Here is a 16,252-nt window from a genome sequence, read left to right on the forward strand (position 1 = left end):
ACAGTACTGCAGAGGGCTGCAGATATGCAGGCAAGATGGAAAAAGATGCAGATTTCATTTACGATTATTTAAGAGTTTTCGCATAAAAATTCGGGGGTTTACTTTCCAGCACGCTCTGGCACTTCCCCTTGTCGTAAATGACGAGCCTGCACGCTCTTACCTTATAGGTCTCGTCGACGACCTCCGAGGGCTGCCTGGAAAGGAAGTCGTACTCTGGCTCTAGGGCGTTGTCGCCGAGCAGCACCGCCGGCTCGTCGTCGCTGGAGGAGCTGGAGAGCACCTCGACCACGGAGGACAGCAGCTGCGGGGGCGGCCGCGACGCGGGCGAGAAGACGACGCTGGAGGCGCCGCCGCGCACCTCGACCACGCTCGAGGGCGCCGATTTGGGCCTCGGCACAGGGCTGGCGCTCGGTGCGGGACCGCGGACCTCCACCTTGCTCACCGGCGCCTGCCACACACACACAAGCACACGTGCTCGCTCATTCCGAGAGCTTCCTGTAGTCAACGAAATGTGGCATTTAGAAACTGGAGTATGCTATCTACACTGCTTGTTAGTATAACTTCGTACATGTAAACACTATCGGTTGGTGTGTAGATGATTAGAGTCGCAATTCTCTATTACAGCTACAACGTCCATCAGAGTCCATTCGCGTTGTTTACATTTCGAGCCTTTATCAGGCCTGGTAGGGTGAAGGGGCGTGAAGAGCGTCAGATGTTGGGTGACCGCTGTGAAGGACTTGCAGATGTCGCGTAATCGTGTGAGGCGGCATTATCAGCAGTTAACAAGAGTTTGGAAGCCTCATTGTGGGTCGCAAAGGGCTGGCTTATCAAATTTTCAAACATCCAGCTTTGTTGTGCATTCAGATGTGACAGCGGTCCAGTGTTGGACTGCTTGGGAATGTGTGGGCAGGAGTACTAGCCGCCAAGGTTCCGTTCGACTACTACGAGGGAAGATCGCTATATTATGCATCAAGCATACCGCAACCCCTACACATCGGTGCCTGCAATCGAAGAACATTCTGTGTCATCCCAGACATTGGTCTGAGTCTAGCATCCTCTCTATGGAATTATCATCACATATGTAGGCTGCCGTTAACACCACAACATAAACGGCTTCATTTTGGGTGGTGTCTGACCGGGAAGCACGGACTGTCGATGAAAGGCATAGCGTTATGCGATGAATCGTGGTTCTGGTCGACGAAGAATGACCAATGTCGGCGAGTACGACGGTGACCTGGAAAGAGGTGCCATGTACCATTCTTCCAATGTTACGCAGATTTACAGAAGTGCTTTTTGGGGTTATGATGTGGGATTCTTCGGGCCTGACGTCAGGTCAGGACTGGTGGGGATTCAGGGAACTATGATTGCAGAACAGTATGTTACAGACATCGAACGTCCATGTGTTACGTCTCATGCGACAGTTCGTCCACACATGTCAAGTGTGTCTGTAAACTATATGCGTGGTGGTGAGGTACTCCCGCGGCCTACAAGATCCCCATGTGTCCCCGACAGGACAAGTGCGAAACTAGTTGGGGCATCAACTCCAACCTAGTATCAGTATCCGGGATATCAAGGACCAGTTAACACAATTAAGTGACGCTGTTTTGTGATACAGAAATACAACGCATATCTCCCCAATCCATTATATTTCAGATCGTTTCGGCGTCCCCTTCTGGGTGCTTCACTTTTTTTTATCGGGTAGCGTATTTCAGACTAACATTTTTATTCACTGATTTCTAGGTCGCGTCTGATGGATTAGCGAGAGTTAATCTGCTTCGGCTTTAATAATTCATCATCACAACCAGTATCATTTTGCTAAAGTAACAGAAGTTGACGTCTATCGCTCATAGCGGTTATTTAAAGTCAGTCAGCTTGAAGGACAACGACGGGCTCTAGATGACGACTTGATATGTTACTTTCGTAACAACATGCTGGTTCTGATCACGACTTACTACAGTGGAAACAAATCAAGTGTCATGAAATTATCAAATGTGATCAAGAAAGTGATGAATTAAAGTCTTACTGTGTGTCACAATCACATCTTAAAGGAAAAGATCTGCTTTCGGAAAACGCAAATTATTCTACAATTCCGTTATTATACGCCTCAAACACTTTTACTTGCCGAGTCTGCGGAGAACCTAGTCACTCATAAAAGTCGACGTAATGTTCCATAACCTTCTATAGCATCTCCCCCCTTCCCCCCCCCCTCCACACACACACACAACTTGTACACTTCAACTATCTACTTTGTCGGTTTTCCCACAGTCTACGATCTACTTACACACATCGCCGTACTTCAACATATATTTTCTGAACTTTATTTCTGTTGTTAATATCAGTTATATTTGATAATAGGGAACTTCTTTTGTGAGGAATGTTCTTTCTGATGCCAGTCCACTTCTTATATCCTCTTGCTTCATCCTTCATGCGTACTTTGCTTCCCAGGTAGTAGAATTCCTTCGGTTTGTCTACCACCTGGCCTCCAATTTCGGCGTTAGAATTATCGACAGTCTCATTTCTACTCCTTCTCATTACTTTGGTCTTCCTTTGGTTTAGTCTCAATCCATATTCTTTCCTCATTAGACTGTTCACTCCTTCAAGAAGTCTCGTAAATCTTCCTCACGCTGAGGATTGCAGTGCCATCAGCTACTCTTACAATCAACATCCTTTCACCTTGAATTTTAATACCACTCCTGAGCCTTTTTGCCGTCATTGGTTTTTCTTGGTGCAGATTGAGCAGCCGAGGAAAGGGACTTCGACTATATCATGAGATAAGGAACTACAGGGCCTATTTAGGTAGAAAACTAAGTGAGCTGTTTTAAGAGAAATACAAAATAGAATATGAAGTACGTCAGTTGAAAAACATTCGATAAAAACACAGTACATGGATAGCGGAGTAAATGCCACAGTAGAAGTACGAGCACTGGTTTCGTCAAAACGAAGTGTCAACGTGTTGGACAATACAGGTCACAAAGTCGCAAACTAGTAACTGGAAGAGTAGTGTGAGGAAGATATCTACAGTACGGCGGAAGAAAGAAAGGAAACACCATCAAAAAGGAAATTAGTAAAGCTTGAAGCTACAAAATGAAGACCTATATATGGACGTTTGCCTTATCCCCAGGTACGTGAATTGACTTCTAGGCCAGCACGCATTGCGAATATATACAGAATACGTGAATTTTTCTCGCGGGAGCCGAGCTAGACAACAAACATACTATCGAAAGATGTGTTCTCTGAGGCCTCGAGATTTTCGTACACTAGTAATGCTTTATGATCTTCAAGTTTCATGCCAACTCTCTCTTCTCGCACTTCACTGGAGTTTCACAAGGGGTACAATTCTCTCTCTCTCTCTCTCTCTCTCTCTCTCTCTCTCTCACACACACACACACACACACACACACACTATAAGACGCGTTCGTTGTTCTACCATTCAGCCACATTCTGCAATTGAATCTCCCTTTGTACATAGTCCGAAAGTCACTCTCTACATGGAGACTCTGAATCACATTATAAAACAGATACGTGAGTGCAAAATACTTCAGTTTTCGAATATCTTGATGATCAAGTTTTGACCTTTCCATTCATCTTTGGCCGGCCGCGGTGGTCTCGTGGTTCTAGGCGCTGCAGTCCGAAACCGCGCGACTGCTACGGTCGCAGGTTCGAATCCTGCCTAGGGAATGGATGTGTGTGATGTCCTTAGGTTGGTTAGGTTTAAGTAGTTTTAAGTTCTAGGGGACTGATGACCACAGATGTTAAGTCCCATAGTGCTCAGAGCCATTTGAACAATTTGAACCATCCATTCATCTTTAGTTTGCTTCCATCCGTGATATATGTTACAAAAAGACACGTTTAACTAATGGAATTGTGAATTCAATAAGGATAAAAAAAGGCGCTTATCTGTATGCTTGTATCATGAAACATCCAACAAACGCCCAATAATATGAAAGTTATATCGACCTACAAACAGCGAGAAAAATTACTCTTGTTCTTGTGTTCGAAAGTACTATACCACGCCATTGTTATTAACTGTCATGGAATCCGAATTTCTCTTAGCATGCTGGGGTGTAAGGTGAAAATGGACTAATTCTGTATTTAGTGTTCTGCAGCAGAGAAGAAGATAAATAAATTTGTTCTAAGCCATGTACAATGCCATCTTTTGTTATTATGTATTGTGGGTTGTTTTCATGTGTCAGAATCTTGAGTTCATTATGGCGCGGAATAAATACTGTAAGAAACTGCCAAATGTGCACAAAAAAGGCACTTTCCTAGACAAAAGAGAAAAGAACAGGAGAATTACTAACACAGTTAAAGGAACAGGAATCAAGTACGGTTTTTTAAGAAACCATACAGGAATTAGTCTAATGTCAACTGGGTAGATTAAGCTGAATCTGTTACACGATTCCTGGAAGGGAATTTGGAGTTTGTTCCACCGATGTAATTACCAGGTAACTACTCTGTTCGCTTACTAATCGGCATGTTACGCTCGCACATTTTGTGCATGAAAAACACCCATTACCGTCGAGGTCCAAATCCTGTCACCAAGTGTCTCTGCCATTTAGAGGTTTTAGACGACTTTGTAATAAAGCAACGCCTGCTACAAAAATGGAGTGTAGGTCTTGTACTTTTGATATGATAACAAAATTTCCGTAACGTTTCACAATATAGGACTAACCACCGAACATTATCGCAGCTCACAATTCAACCAACCACAACGAAATTGGCAACCACAGCGGCATTATATTTTAGAAACACAGAGATGCTGTCTCGCAATACTATTTTTCCTCGGAGTAAATATTTGTTACAACAACAAAATTTGTTCTAGTAGACGAGAAAGGGTAAAAGAGGTAATGATGAATGCAAGCAGGATTCGTGACACCTCCGTCCAGACGCTACTGATCTATGTGTTACACCTGCACACCTACCAGGGCACCAGGTGGTAAGCGGACCTCAGGATGGCGGAACAAATTGGCGTGTACTTTGCATTTTACGAGATGAAGCAAAACCTCTATCGACGGAAGCATCTCTTGCGGATGGCATGTGGTTGAGCAGATGGTCAGTCGGGTCACCAGGTTGGAATTTGCGGCTTGACATTTAAGAGCGTCAAGGCCACCAGAGGAGGACCGCCGAACTTCACGTATGAGTTATTCTATCGAGTCACGGGTGTGGGTGCGGCATTAAAGGAAGTGTGCCATCTGGCAGAGCAACCTCTCAGCTTTGTCGCAGGATAAATAGTATACAGCCTCTTGGGAACAGGAGACTAGAACTAGATCTGGATAACCTTGCATTAAGATTGATGGGTTTGGAAAAGGAGATACAGGCGGTCAGAGTTTAACACCACCCTGACAACAATGTCATTAGATGTGAAATTATTGAAATTATTCTATTACCGGACTGATTCAAATCCCTATATAACTTAATTTGAAAAATAATATACGAAGTGTTTAACCCTTTATTTGTCACACACAGTATTATTGCGAAGAAGAAGTGTTAAGGAACTTAAATTAGGCTCAGGTTCAAATGTTTATTTCTTCTCTTGGTCTTTCTGTCCGTCGACTACCCAAAGCCAGGTTTTGTCTTCCCAGAAAACAATATTCCGTTTGCAGTGTTCTAGGCAAGAACTCGCTAACACATCTCCATAATAACGCACCTTCAAGACTTTGTCTTCCCATTTATAAACAATTTTCGTTGCACACTGAAGAACGGCGGCCACAAAAACGTATCAAACTGCTTTATTGGTAACTGATGCTCACATAACGGTACACACTATTCAGAAACTTTTCACTAGAGACTACAGAAAATCGCAGTATATGAAATCTTAAATGCTGTTTGCAAACGCCATTACCCGTCAAAGGACGAAACTAGAAACACGTCACAGAAATCAGTGTGCATTTTGAAGTTGTTTCACAGCAACATTGCCAAACAAAGGGTTAAAACAAGTTCACCCTGCTTCACAAGATTGTTTCTTCTCCGTAAATGAAAATAATAATCTTAGAGAGAGGAAGTTTACTGTCGCATCAGTTGTAAGTTGATGCCTTATGTGCAGGTATGGTTCTGTCTGATGCCGTTCACTAGATGTGGCGATAACACATAAAAAAGTCGTTCTTAGTTCTCTATTGCAGCAGGTGTGATTAAATTACAGCTGCGCTGCAAGATTTTCGTCGAGAACATGGCATTCCACCTCATACAGCTATGATGCCATAAACATTTTAGACTTTTGGATGTAATTGAAATGTACTAATTGAAGCGAGAATACAAAACGCCAACTGGACTGGACGGAAGCTGGTTAATTAACAAGCGAGTTAGTTGCATCAGACGGACCCCTCCCTAACACACGAAACGGCAGTTTGCAGTTTCGATGTGGAAGTTACGTGTACATTCGAATGGAAATCCGTACTCTGCAAGCTACCTTACGGTGAATGGCGGAGGGTACATGGCGTGTCACTATCACTTCACCCTTCCCTTCTTCAATCGCGAATGGTTTGGGGGAGGAACTACCGTTGGTAACGCGCCGTGTGAGCTCAAACCTAATTTTACGTTCGTATTCTTTTCTCGAGACGAACATAAAAGGAGGACATGTATTACTCGGCTCTTCTATGAACGTACGATCTCGGAATTTCAACAATAAAGTACAACGTGATACAGGAAACCTCTGTTTCAGCGTCTGCCACTGAAGGTGGCTGAGTATTTGCAAGAAGCTTTCGCGTTCACTAAATGGAAATGAGAAGAAGCATGTTGCTCTTTTTTCGATCTTCTGTATATTTTATATCAGCCCTATCTGGTATGTAACCCAGACTGACAAGCAGTATTCAGTTATTAGTCGAACGAGAGTTGTGAAAGCTACCTCCCTCCTTTACGGGTGGACCACACTTCCTGAGGATTCTTCTAATGAATCTGTGTGTGGCAAGTGCCTCGCCTGCGATTAGCTTTAAGTGATCGTCCTACTTTAAATCGCTCTGTACGAGCGATTCAAATTCACCACAAGGTTCTACCTCCATTAATACACATTATCAACAAACCTGGAAGACTTTCGTGTTTGTTTGACCATGCTAATCTCTTTAATGCAGTATTCACAGGTAAATTGAGCATAGCATGGAGGCCTATAATAGGCTTTATTCCATCAAAGTCGCACCTCAAAGGAAGATATCGTAATTGAAAGTTTTATTTTTGCTAATATTATAAATGCGAAATTAACTCTGTAAGTTTTCACGACTAACCCACCGAACCGATTCCGATGAAATTTGGTATGAAGATAACTTGAACCCTGAGGAAGAACATGAGCTGCTTTAAAACTTTATAGTACAGGTTACTAATTGATTCGAAAAAGCTATTTACCGATTTTAATCATTACCGTATTTCTGAAAGGAATTTTACTGTGTGGTATGTGCTACGTAAAATGATTGAAAGTAATGAATACAGTGTTTTTACTTCAGAGTGTTTGATCCATACTTCCACTCTATTTGTTGCATACTGTACAACTACTTCAATAGCACGATGAAAAGGTGTGCGCTTCTGAACATGCCGACGCATCGTGCGCTGGGGCAATGAGGCACACATAACAAGCTGCGTTTACCCCAATCAGCAGACATTTGAGGGTAGTGGATGTCACTGCACATACAGCAGCTAACTTACTGATCATCACTCATCACAGCAAAACTGCTGATATGCGAGCAGAGCTGCACGTGGCATCTAGTGTATTTGATGTGAAAAAGCAATAATAATAATAATAATAACAATAATAATAATCTTTAAACGTACTGTATATAACTTTTCAAGTACAGTTATGTTACAAAAGGAATCAATCCGTTGATAGAACAGTAGCACACCGTCATCAGGCCGCACGTGGCACACCAGGACCATCCGACCGCCGTATCATCCTCAGCGCAGGATGCGGATAGGAGGGACGTGTGGTCAGCACACCGCTCTCCCGGTCGTTATGATGGTTTTCTTTCACCGGAGCCGCTACTATTCGGTCGAGTAGCTCCTCAATTGGCATCACGAGGCTGAGTGCACCCCGAAAAATGACAACAGCGCATGGCGGCCCGGATGGTCACCCATCCAAGTACTGGCCACGCCCGACAGCGCTTAACTTCGGTGATTTGACGGGAACCGGTGTATCCACTGCGGCAAGGCCGTTGCCTTTTGATAGAACGGGACTGAAAATGATTTTATGCTTCTAGTTAACTAGAGGCGAATCGCTTGCCTGCCATCTGACAATGTGAACATGGAGGGCAGACGAACCTTGACGATGTGGACGACGCTGGAGGGCGGCCTGTTCTGGACGTGGACCTCGCTGGAGGCCGGCCCGGTCAGCACCTGCACCTTGCTGGAGGCGGCCGGTTTGCGCACTTCGACCACGCTGGAGAAGACGACAGTGGCCGGAGCGCCGACGCGCACCTCCACGTTGGATGCGGGCCGGGCCTTCTTGTCCGACGTGGGGTCGCTGGAGACGGTCTTGCTGGGCTTGATAGCCGCTGGCGGCGCCGCGCTGCTGGTGGTCGGCGGTCGAGTCTCGATCACGGTCGTCTTCGTGGTCGGTTTCGGGCTCGGCGCAGCTCCTGCGGATGAGACGTTAAACCCACATAAATCACTGCACGAGACTGCTATAAAGTGTGTTCAGCGTTAGTTCAAAAAAATGGCTCTGAGCACTATGGGACTCAACATCTTAGGTCATAAGTCCCCTAGAACTTAGAACTACTTAAACCTAACTAACCTAAGGACATCACACACATCCATGCCCGAGGCAGGATTCGAACCTGCGACCGTAGCAGTCCCGCGGTTCCGGACTGCAGCGCCAGAACCGCTAGACCACCGCGGCCGGCTCAGCGTTAGAGGAGACTACGAATACACGTAACGACCTTTTTAATTATAAGCAAGTTGTAACTGTATCTCATGAGTAAGAAAAGTGCATTTCGTTATAAATCATATTCATTAATTGCTTGTAATATGGGCACGCCAATCTGTATGAACAAGTTTCTCTTCAGTACCAGTTTTCTTACTGAATCACAGACATCAACGTACAGTTCGCAGTCAGAAGTAACAATATGAAAAAAGTATTTCCATCCATTTAGTTTTCCAATGCGGGTAATGGTGGGACATACGGGGTTATTTATAAGGAGCCCTGGTGTTTCAGAAGATGACTGCGCCAGAATTATCACACTTGCTGAAAACAGAAACACGTCGGCTGATAGCACATCTCTCCAACCTTTAACTTACTTTACAGGTCCTGAGTAGGGGCAACATTTATGACGCAGCAACGCCAACGCGTGCGTGAAGTTCATTCTCGTGAACTGTCCAGCAGGGTGCTACAGCAGCCTATTTTACGGATCTGTTCATTGGGTTGCCTATATGAAGGCGCAGGATAGATGGATAACAATGAATCTCGGAGAGAGCGCAATCTACATGTGCAGTCTATAATTATAAGAAATGTGAAAACTATTAGAAAGCTTCCGTTAACCTGCAGGACCCTGACACGTACTTATAATGTGCAAGAAATTCCCACTGCTTTTCCGATAAACTGACATGGGACACATTCGTCCAAATGGTAGTGAAAGGGTCTAAAACCAGCATTTTACGCTTACAGCTGTAGATGGTTTTATTCTGCTACTAGAATTCCGGTGTCACGCCAGTGTACAGAATAAATATTCGATGTCATATCATAGCGTATATACAGTGTTCTTCCTAAATAATTCCAGGGTTTCAAAAAATGACTGTGCGAAAACTGCAAGACATCCATAATAATGTACTGAGCGTCTTTCCAAGTTCTTAACTCATGCTGTAGGTACTCAATATGTACACCGTTTGCGATGTAGAAAATGTCATTATGTACGTGTAATTCATTGAAGTCGCTGTTGTTACTGCTACCCAGGAAGGAACAACGACAGCAGCTCGCTTTGGAAATCAGTTTACTGAGTTGCCTTCTACAGGCGCAAGCTATTCTATTTGACAATATGGAGCAGATGATTTGTGGACATGAGGAGTGGCCAAGAGTTCGGCTCACGAACCGTGCACTGGAACGAGTGCCGTAGCACTCAGCCTCGCTGCACACTTTCCTCTTCCCCCCTCCCCCCCTTACCCCCTCCACCCCCCCGCCCACTTGCCAGTGCCATGTTATCTGAGAACAAGGAGGAGAAGAGGCGGATACTGTGAACGTGCCGCATTTACATGGCAATGAGGTCGTACTGCATGTGACTTGGTTTTATATTTCACATTTATCAAAAGCAAAGAACACAAGGGAAACAAATTTTCAAAAAGATTTTATTATTTTTGGCGCTCTGAGGACATCATATAATTTTCATCTGGAACAAACTGTCGGCGTATAGATAGACGCAGATAGTTTCACAGATTTTTGCACTGAAGTTACCACGTCATCGTGACTCAGTTTCCTAAGGTCTTCCACACACAAATGTTGATCATAATATTGTAGCACTTTTGCTACGTTATTACGAAGCAGTGTTGTCTTTAGAAGAGGAATTACCTGGCAGATCAATAACTTAGATCTACATATGCACAGAGGTGCTTTCAACTGAATCGACAAACAGTGTCTACAACAGATCTAAGTTTGTCAGTGTCGGAAACTTCAAGGCTACAATGGATTCTTTAAACGTCGCGTTTTCTTTAAGCCAGTGAGCTTACCGAACTCTACTGTTTTGGTCAGAATGTGTCTCTTCAATAATGCGGTTTTACGTTTCAGTGCATCCCCATCAAATAAGAAGGAAGTTATTTCTCACCTTGCTATGTTTCACTTTTGCAAGTGTGCAGTCAAGTCCACTTAAAATGATAGGTGTGCAAATCCGTTCCGGATGTTCTAATTTTCCTCCCTGGACTCCTTTTTTCCTTGACAAATTCAACAATAGCAGGTTTTAAATCGAGAAATCATTGCAGTCATGCCCCTTGATTTAACTAACGCACTTTGCAGTAATTTATAAAGTCTCCTGCTCTTCGTTAAATTCCACCGAAAACTGTTGCAGCTGACAGTCGAAAAGTGCATGCGACTTGGTAAAACATACTGTTTGTAGCAGCAATTTCTTCACGTGCTACATGCTTCCAAAATTTGTACAAAATTATTCTTGATGTACAGGGCAATGAATCCTGCCTGTCGATTGTTGTAATGGTTTGCTCTCTCATTATCAACTAAATCCTTAAATTCTTTCTTCATGGTATCTTAATGTCGCTTCACAGCAAATTTCTAGGACCCATTGATTATACGATTGCGTAACATACACAGATCAGCCAGAACATTCTGACCGCCGCCCTACCAGCCATGTAAACCCGTCCGGGCTATAGCAGCGTCACCTGGCGTGCAATGACTGCTAGTGAGACGCACGCACGGTGTTTGTTGTATCAGCAAGCATGCTGTCCTAGTGTAGAATGGGGAAGGCGCGCGATCTATCTGAGTTTGACCGAGAGCAGATTGTGATGGCCCGGAGGCTCTGCACGGACATTTCGGAAACTCCACGACGTATCGGCTATTCGAGGAGTCCTGTGGAGCCTTCAAAATGTGCCGGAACCAAGGGTTGGACGGCTACCCCTCATTACAGATGTTGGACGTCGTAGGCTGGAGAGGCTGCTAAATCAGGACAAGAAGTGAACTGCGGCGAATCTAATATCGCACTTCAATGGTGGGCAGAGTACAATTGTGTCTGTACACACAGTGCACCGAACACTCGTAACGATGGGCCTCCGCAACCGATGACCCATGCATGTGCAATGTTAATACCACTACATCGACAACCACGACTGAAACGAGCACTTGACTATCGGCACTGGATGTTGCCGCAGTAGCAGAGCACTGCAAGGTCTGATGAATCCCGGTACCTTCTTCACCATGCCAATGATAGGGCGCTAATTCGTAGTCTTCCAGGGGAACAGCCCTTTGACACTTGTACTGCGGGTCGGGGACAAGCTGTCAACGGCTCCATTATTCTCTGGAGAACATTAATGTGCGCATCCATGGGCTCAGTGGTGCCATGAGGGTCAAGGTGTATCGTACACAGGTTGCAGACCACTTACACCCCTTCATTACGATCATGTTTCCCAAAGGCAGTGGCATTTTTCAACAAGATAAAGCGCCGTGTCGAAAGGCCAGGAGTGTGTGGGAGTGGTTCGAGGAACACATTGGCGAGTTCCAATTGATGTGCTGGCCTCCCATCCCGCCAGATCTGAACCCAGTCGAATACATCTGGGATGTGATCGAACGTGGCGTCAGATTTCATCACCCCCTCCAATAATTTACGGGAATTAGGTGACTTCTGTGTGCATATTTGGTGCAAATTCCCTCCAAAGGCCTACCAAGTCCTCATTGTTTCCATGTCACGACGAGTTGCTGCTCCCCCCTGGTCTATATGTTCAGATACGTTTGCCCTTTGTGGCGACACCGTGATGTGTATGATGAATCAAAACATTCAAAGATGTTCTGTCCACTAACAGACGTCATCTTTCTGTGTGGCTTGCAGTTCTCATGCAGTCGCCTGTTGAAACCCCAAAGATTATAATACCCCTGCAGGCTTCTGTCTCACTTTATGGAATTGGCGTTAAAATACTTTGTACAGCGACAGTCGTATTTGAATCTGGATGCGAGTAGCATAAATTTTTGAACTGTATTACATCTGTCAATGAAAACAGCTGTTTCCTTCTCTGATGTAAACTACGGCCCAACCCTATAAAGGTACGTAATGACGAATACTTTGTAGTATTGCTGCCACACATCTGACAGCTGACTTCATCTGTTGTGAACGATATAAACTTCTAGAAACGCGTCTCGGTACTTCTGCACGTAACGTTTGTAAAGCCAACACGCAACATGTCATACATCATAGCTGGATACGACAATGGTTGATTTTTCCGCGGCGGGCTTCCACGTAACTCGTTCAAAATTTCATGGGTCATAAAGCCCGAACCAGCAATTTACTGCGAGGTAATTCTACATCGGTCGCAGGAGGCGATTTTCCGACATCGTAAACCATCCTCTCCGGCTCCGCCGTCATTTCTCTCGAACGCGATGACGACTCTTAACCGGGGTAGCAAGCGCTCCAACTGGTGTGGTTACCAAAGTTTCCCAATCTCTGTGCCGCAGTACAGAATAACAAATTGGCCCTCGAGTCTTTCTTTTATACGGCAATTAAATTCTACTTTCCCGCGCGACGCCGAGGTTGCCGGATAAATTTAAAGCCGAGGTGAGTCTGGGTTAATGTAACTCGCGCAACCGTAAATCATTCAAGCCGAGTTCGGAGAAACGGCGCAAGAGTCGGGGTGTTTCCATTCATATCTCATCTAATTGCGCAAATTATCTCGTAAAACGGAATATCTGGGCGGGAAGCAGTGGCAGACTGGAATGAATAGCGTTGAGCATAAGGCACGGGTGTTCACACTGGCTAAATAGTATAGTGTGTGTGTGTTTTTGTGTCTGAGTTTTCTATGAGAGCATCTTAGGCATATTTGAGATGCAATTAATGTTAGGGCAAAGCACGATGAAGAGCAAACAACTAAGGACGCATTCCTAGTTCACTTTTCCTTACCGGATACGAAAAATGAAGTTACATTACATTAGTCATATTCAATAGATCCCACAGCGACTGGTCTCTGAGATGTGAAAAGAAGTCAACGTCGAACATTTAATTTAAATGTAATATAGTGAAACGACTTTGCATTACTGTGTTACAGTGCTAATTCTAATTATATTGCGCAACATATAGTTCTTTAATTCAGAGTCTTTCCACATTATCCACATGAAAATGTGCTCTGGGAGATCCTTAAGTACATGCATACCCTAGGGTTGGACACTTTTCTGTACAAATGAAGTCACTGCAGAGGGTTTTTCGTCCTAGTGTAGTATTCAAGCTCTTCAAAATTTTCTGTAAACAGAAATATATTGCTAATGACAGAGGTCACTTACAAATCTATGTATTATGAAATATTTGTCAAAATATTCCGTTGTTTTGAACGGATTTCTGCGGGATGTTCTATGATTAACGTCAGGTATAACTGCAACAACACTGTTCTATATTCTGAAGATACATTCTCTGTAACTTGAATTTTCCCAAAATAATATTTCCATAACTGATTAGTGTATGGAAATAGGCACAATGAAATAGGTTTATTTGAATTTCTACATCGCCATAACAGTAATCATGCGTAACATAGCTGAACCAAGGCAGTTCATTAAATCCAGGCAACGGGTTTTCCAATTGAAGTTACAGTGTATTAGTTAGCCCAGAAATGGAACGTTTTCTACTTCTTTCATTTGTTCTTAATTTTTTTTTCGAGTATTTCGTTAGCTGTCCGCTCAGTAACTAGACTGGTATTTTTTCATCCCTTTACTTGAATCACCTGCAAAAGTATAGAATTTGCGTTCTATGAAGTATTGTTACAGTCGAAAAAGCTTTTGATTGATATTGTCTTGTGTTCTTGAACTAAGTTGAAACATTCCTCAGCTTCATGGAATGTTACTGCGAGCAGACGCATGTAGAGTTAGACTAAAGAATGGACACAGAATAGGCTGTACGGAATAGAAATGTATTCTCAAATGTACAGCGATAAATTCTCGAGAAAGATAGGAAGATTTATAAATACAAATGATCACCGAACTTGTTTCAGCAGTAATGAAACTTGACATCACTTTACCACATATCTTCAGTAGTGAGGAAACGGTTGTGTCATTGCTATGACATATTGCAGAGCAATATTGTTTAACATTTCTGAAACTGTTTAGTGGCTATTTTTTAGTGATTACTGGATATAATTGCTAAAGGGAAAGCTTTGCATTTTTCTTCCTGGGATTGTGCACTTCCAGTGTGGTCCCTCGTTCCTGTTTGTCAGCAGAAGGCCGTCAGTGAATCTCTAGAAAAGGCAAGCATTCGTATGGAGATGGCCATTTTTCGCGGAAGTGCAGCAGTAGCTTCCTCCCTACCTTTGTGGATAGAGCTGGCGCCAGTCTTCACTGAGGACAGAATATACTGTGCCACCACCGCTGTCGCAGAGAATAACTGAACATGACATTTATGTTTTTTTAGCATTAACAGCAAAGGACAAGAAGCCGTAGCTCAGCCCGGCTAGTTAAGATAATCGATTGCTTTCAATCCAAAAATTTACGTATATTCAATCGAATGTGTTGCCTCCCTCCCACCCCCCCCCCCCCCTTCTTCACACCACACACCACTGTGCTTGGCATAACGAAGCCAACCAATTGAGGATGCACTGTTCCAGGCTGGTACCAACCTCATATTTGTTAATGTGCATTTTGTACACCAAGAGTGGGAAGTTTCTAGTGTTTTCCTTGTTTTTTCTTTTTCTCAGATGACTGATATTCTCGTCCATCGCATTGACAGAAGCATTATGTTGTCTCCTCCATGTTAAGTTCTTAGGAAAGTAGAGAGTTGAGGATGGAGAACAAAGATTCGTAGCTATGTGTCTCCCGGCTGCAATCTGGTGCTGATTTTTGCACACTTATCTGGTTTTGGCGGACTGAAACTGCCGCAATCTGCGGTACCATGATCCATGTTCTGAGCAGCAAGCAGCTTACTTGTTCTGGTACGCAACTGAGGTTGCTGAATTTACTTTTAATTTGTGATTTTGTCTCACTCACTATGCATTCGTCAGCTGTGCAGCTGAGGTTACCATGTTGCGTTTTCTCCATGCAGTCTTCCCTATAATTTGGCACCTCTCCACAGTATTAGCGTCATTTTGTGGAAAATAAATCAAGAATTAAAGAACTTTGGCCTCTTTCAACTTATTTTTAACTGTCCCCTTCAATTAAAACAAATAACAACCTCTTATAAGTAGACTTAATTTAAATATCAAGGTTCTCTAATAGTCGCAAGCTTTTCCGTGGTTAGGAGACTGAGTAATAACAAACATAACCTGTTGTACGCTTTGTTTTGTTTTTCCCACTGTGACCGTATTAGCATTGAGCATAGCGATCAAACTAAACGATCAGTTACTTATTAATCAGTGAAAGTAAAGACCAGTACAGTCACTAGATTGTATGATTATAGATTTATTTACTGTCGAGAGAAAGTTGTGTCGTTTTCCCCCGCGTGCCACGATAACCCACGCCGCTCCCCCCCCTCCCCCCCCCCCAAAAAAAAATCCTGTCCTCATCCCCAGCCCCCCGTCCACGAGTTTCCACACATCTGAATACGTAATACTTCACGCGAAAACCAACAAAAACTCTGTATGAAATATAAATTTATAAAACAGATAAGATTATGAACATAAGAAGCTTCTAATCTACTTTGGCGCTGCCAGAAACGATTCT

General features: G+C 43.7%; 1 protein-coding gene and 1 pseudogene across 1 annotated transcript in view; both read right to left on the bottom strand.

The window, feature by feature from the left end:
* LOC126199508 (mucin-5AC) overlaps positions 1 to 16,252 on the bottom strand; it is an 846,751-nt gene that overhangs the window by 180,688 nt on the left and 649,811 nt on the right. Inside the window, exons 7-8 of the mRNA XM_049936430.1 lie at positions 8,239 to 8,555; positions 161 to 448 (exon numbers count right to left, since the gene is read on the bottom strand). Of these exons, the coding sequence (XP_049792387.1) occupies positions 161 to 448; positions 8,239 to 8,555 (605 nt within the window). The remainder of the gene's footprint in view (positions 1 to 160; positions 449 to 8,238; positions 8,556 to 16,252) is intronic.
* LOC126199898 (5S ribosomal RNA) lies at positions 8,020 to 8,137 on the bottom strand (annotated as a pseudogene).

Source organism: Schistocerca nitens, chromosome 8 (genome assembly GCF_023898315.1).
Source record: "Schistocerca nitens isolate TAMUIC-IGC-003100 chromosome 8, iqSchNite1.1, whole genome shotgun sequence".
NCBI classification, from domain to species: Eukaryota; Metazoa; Arthropoda; class Insecta; order Orthoptera; family Acrididae; genus Schistocerca; species Schistocerca nitens.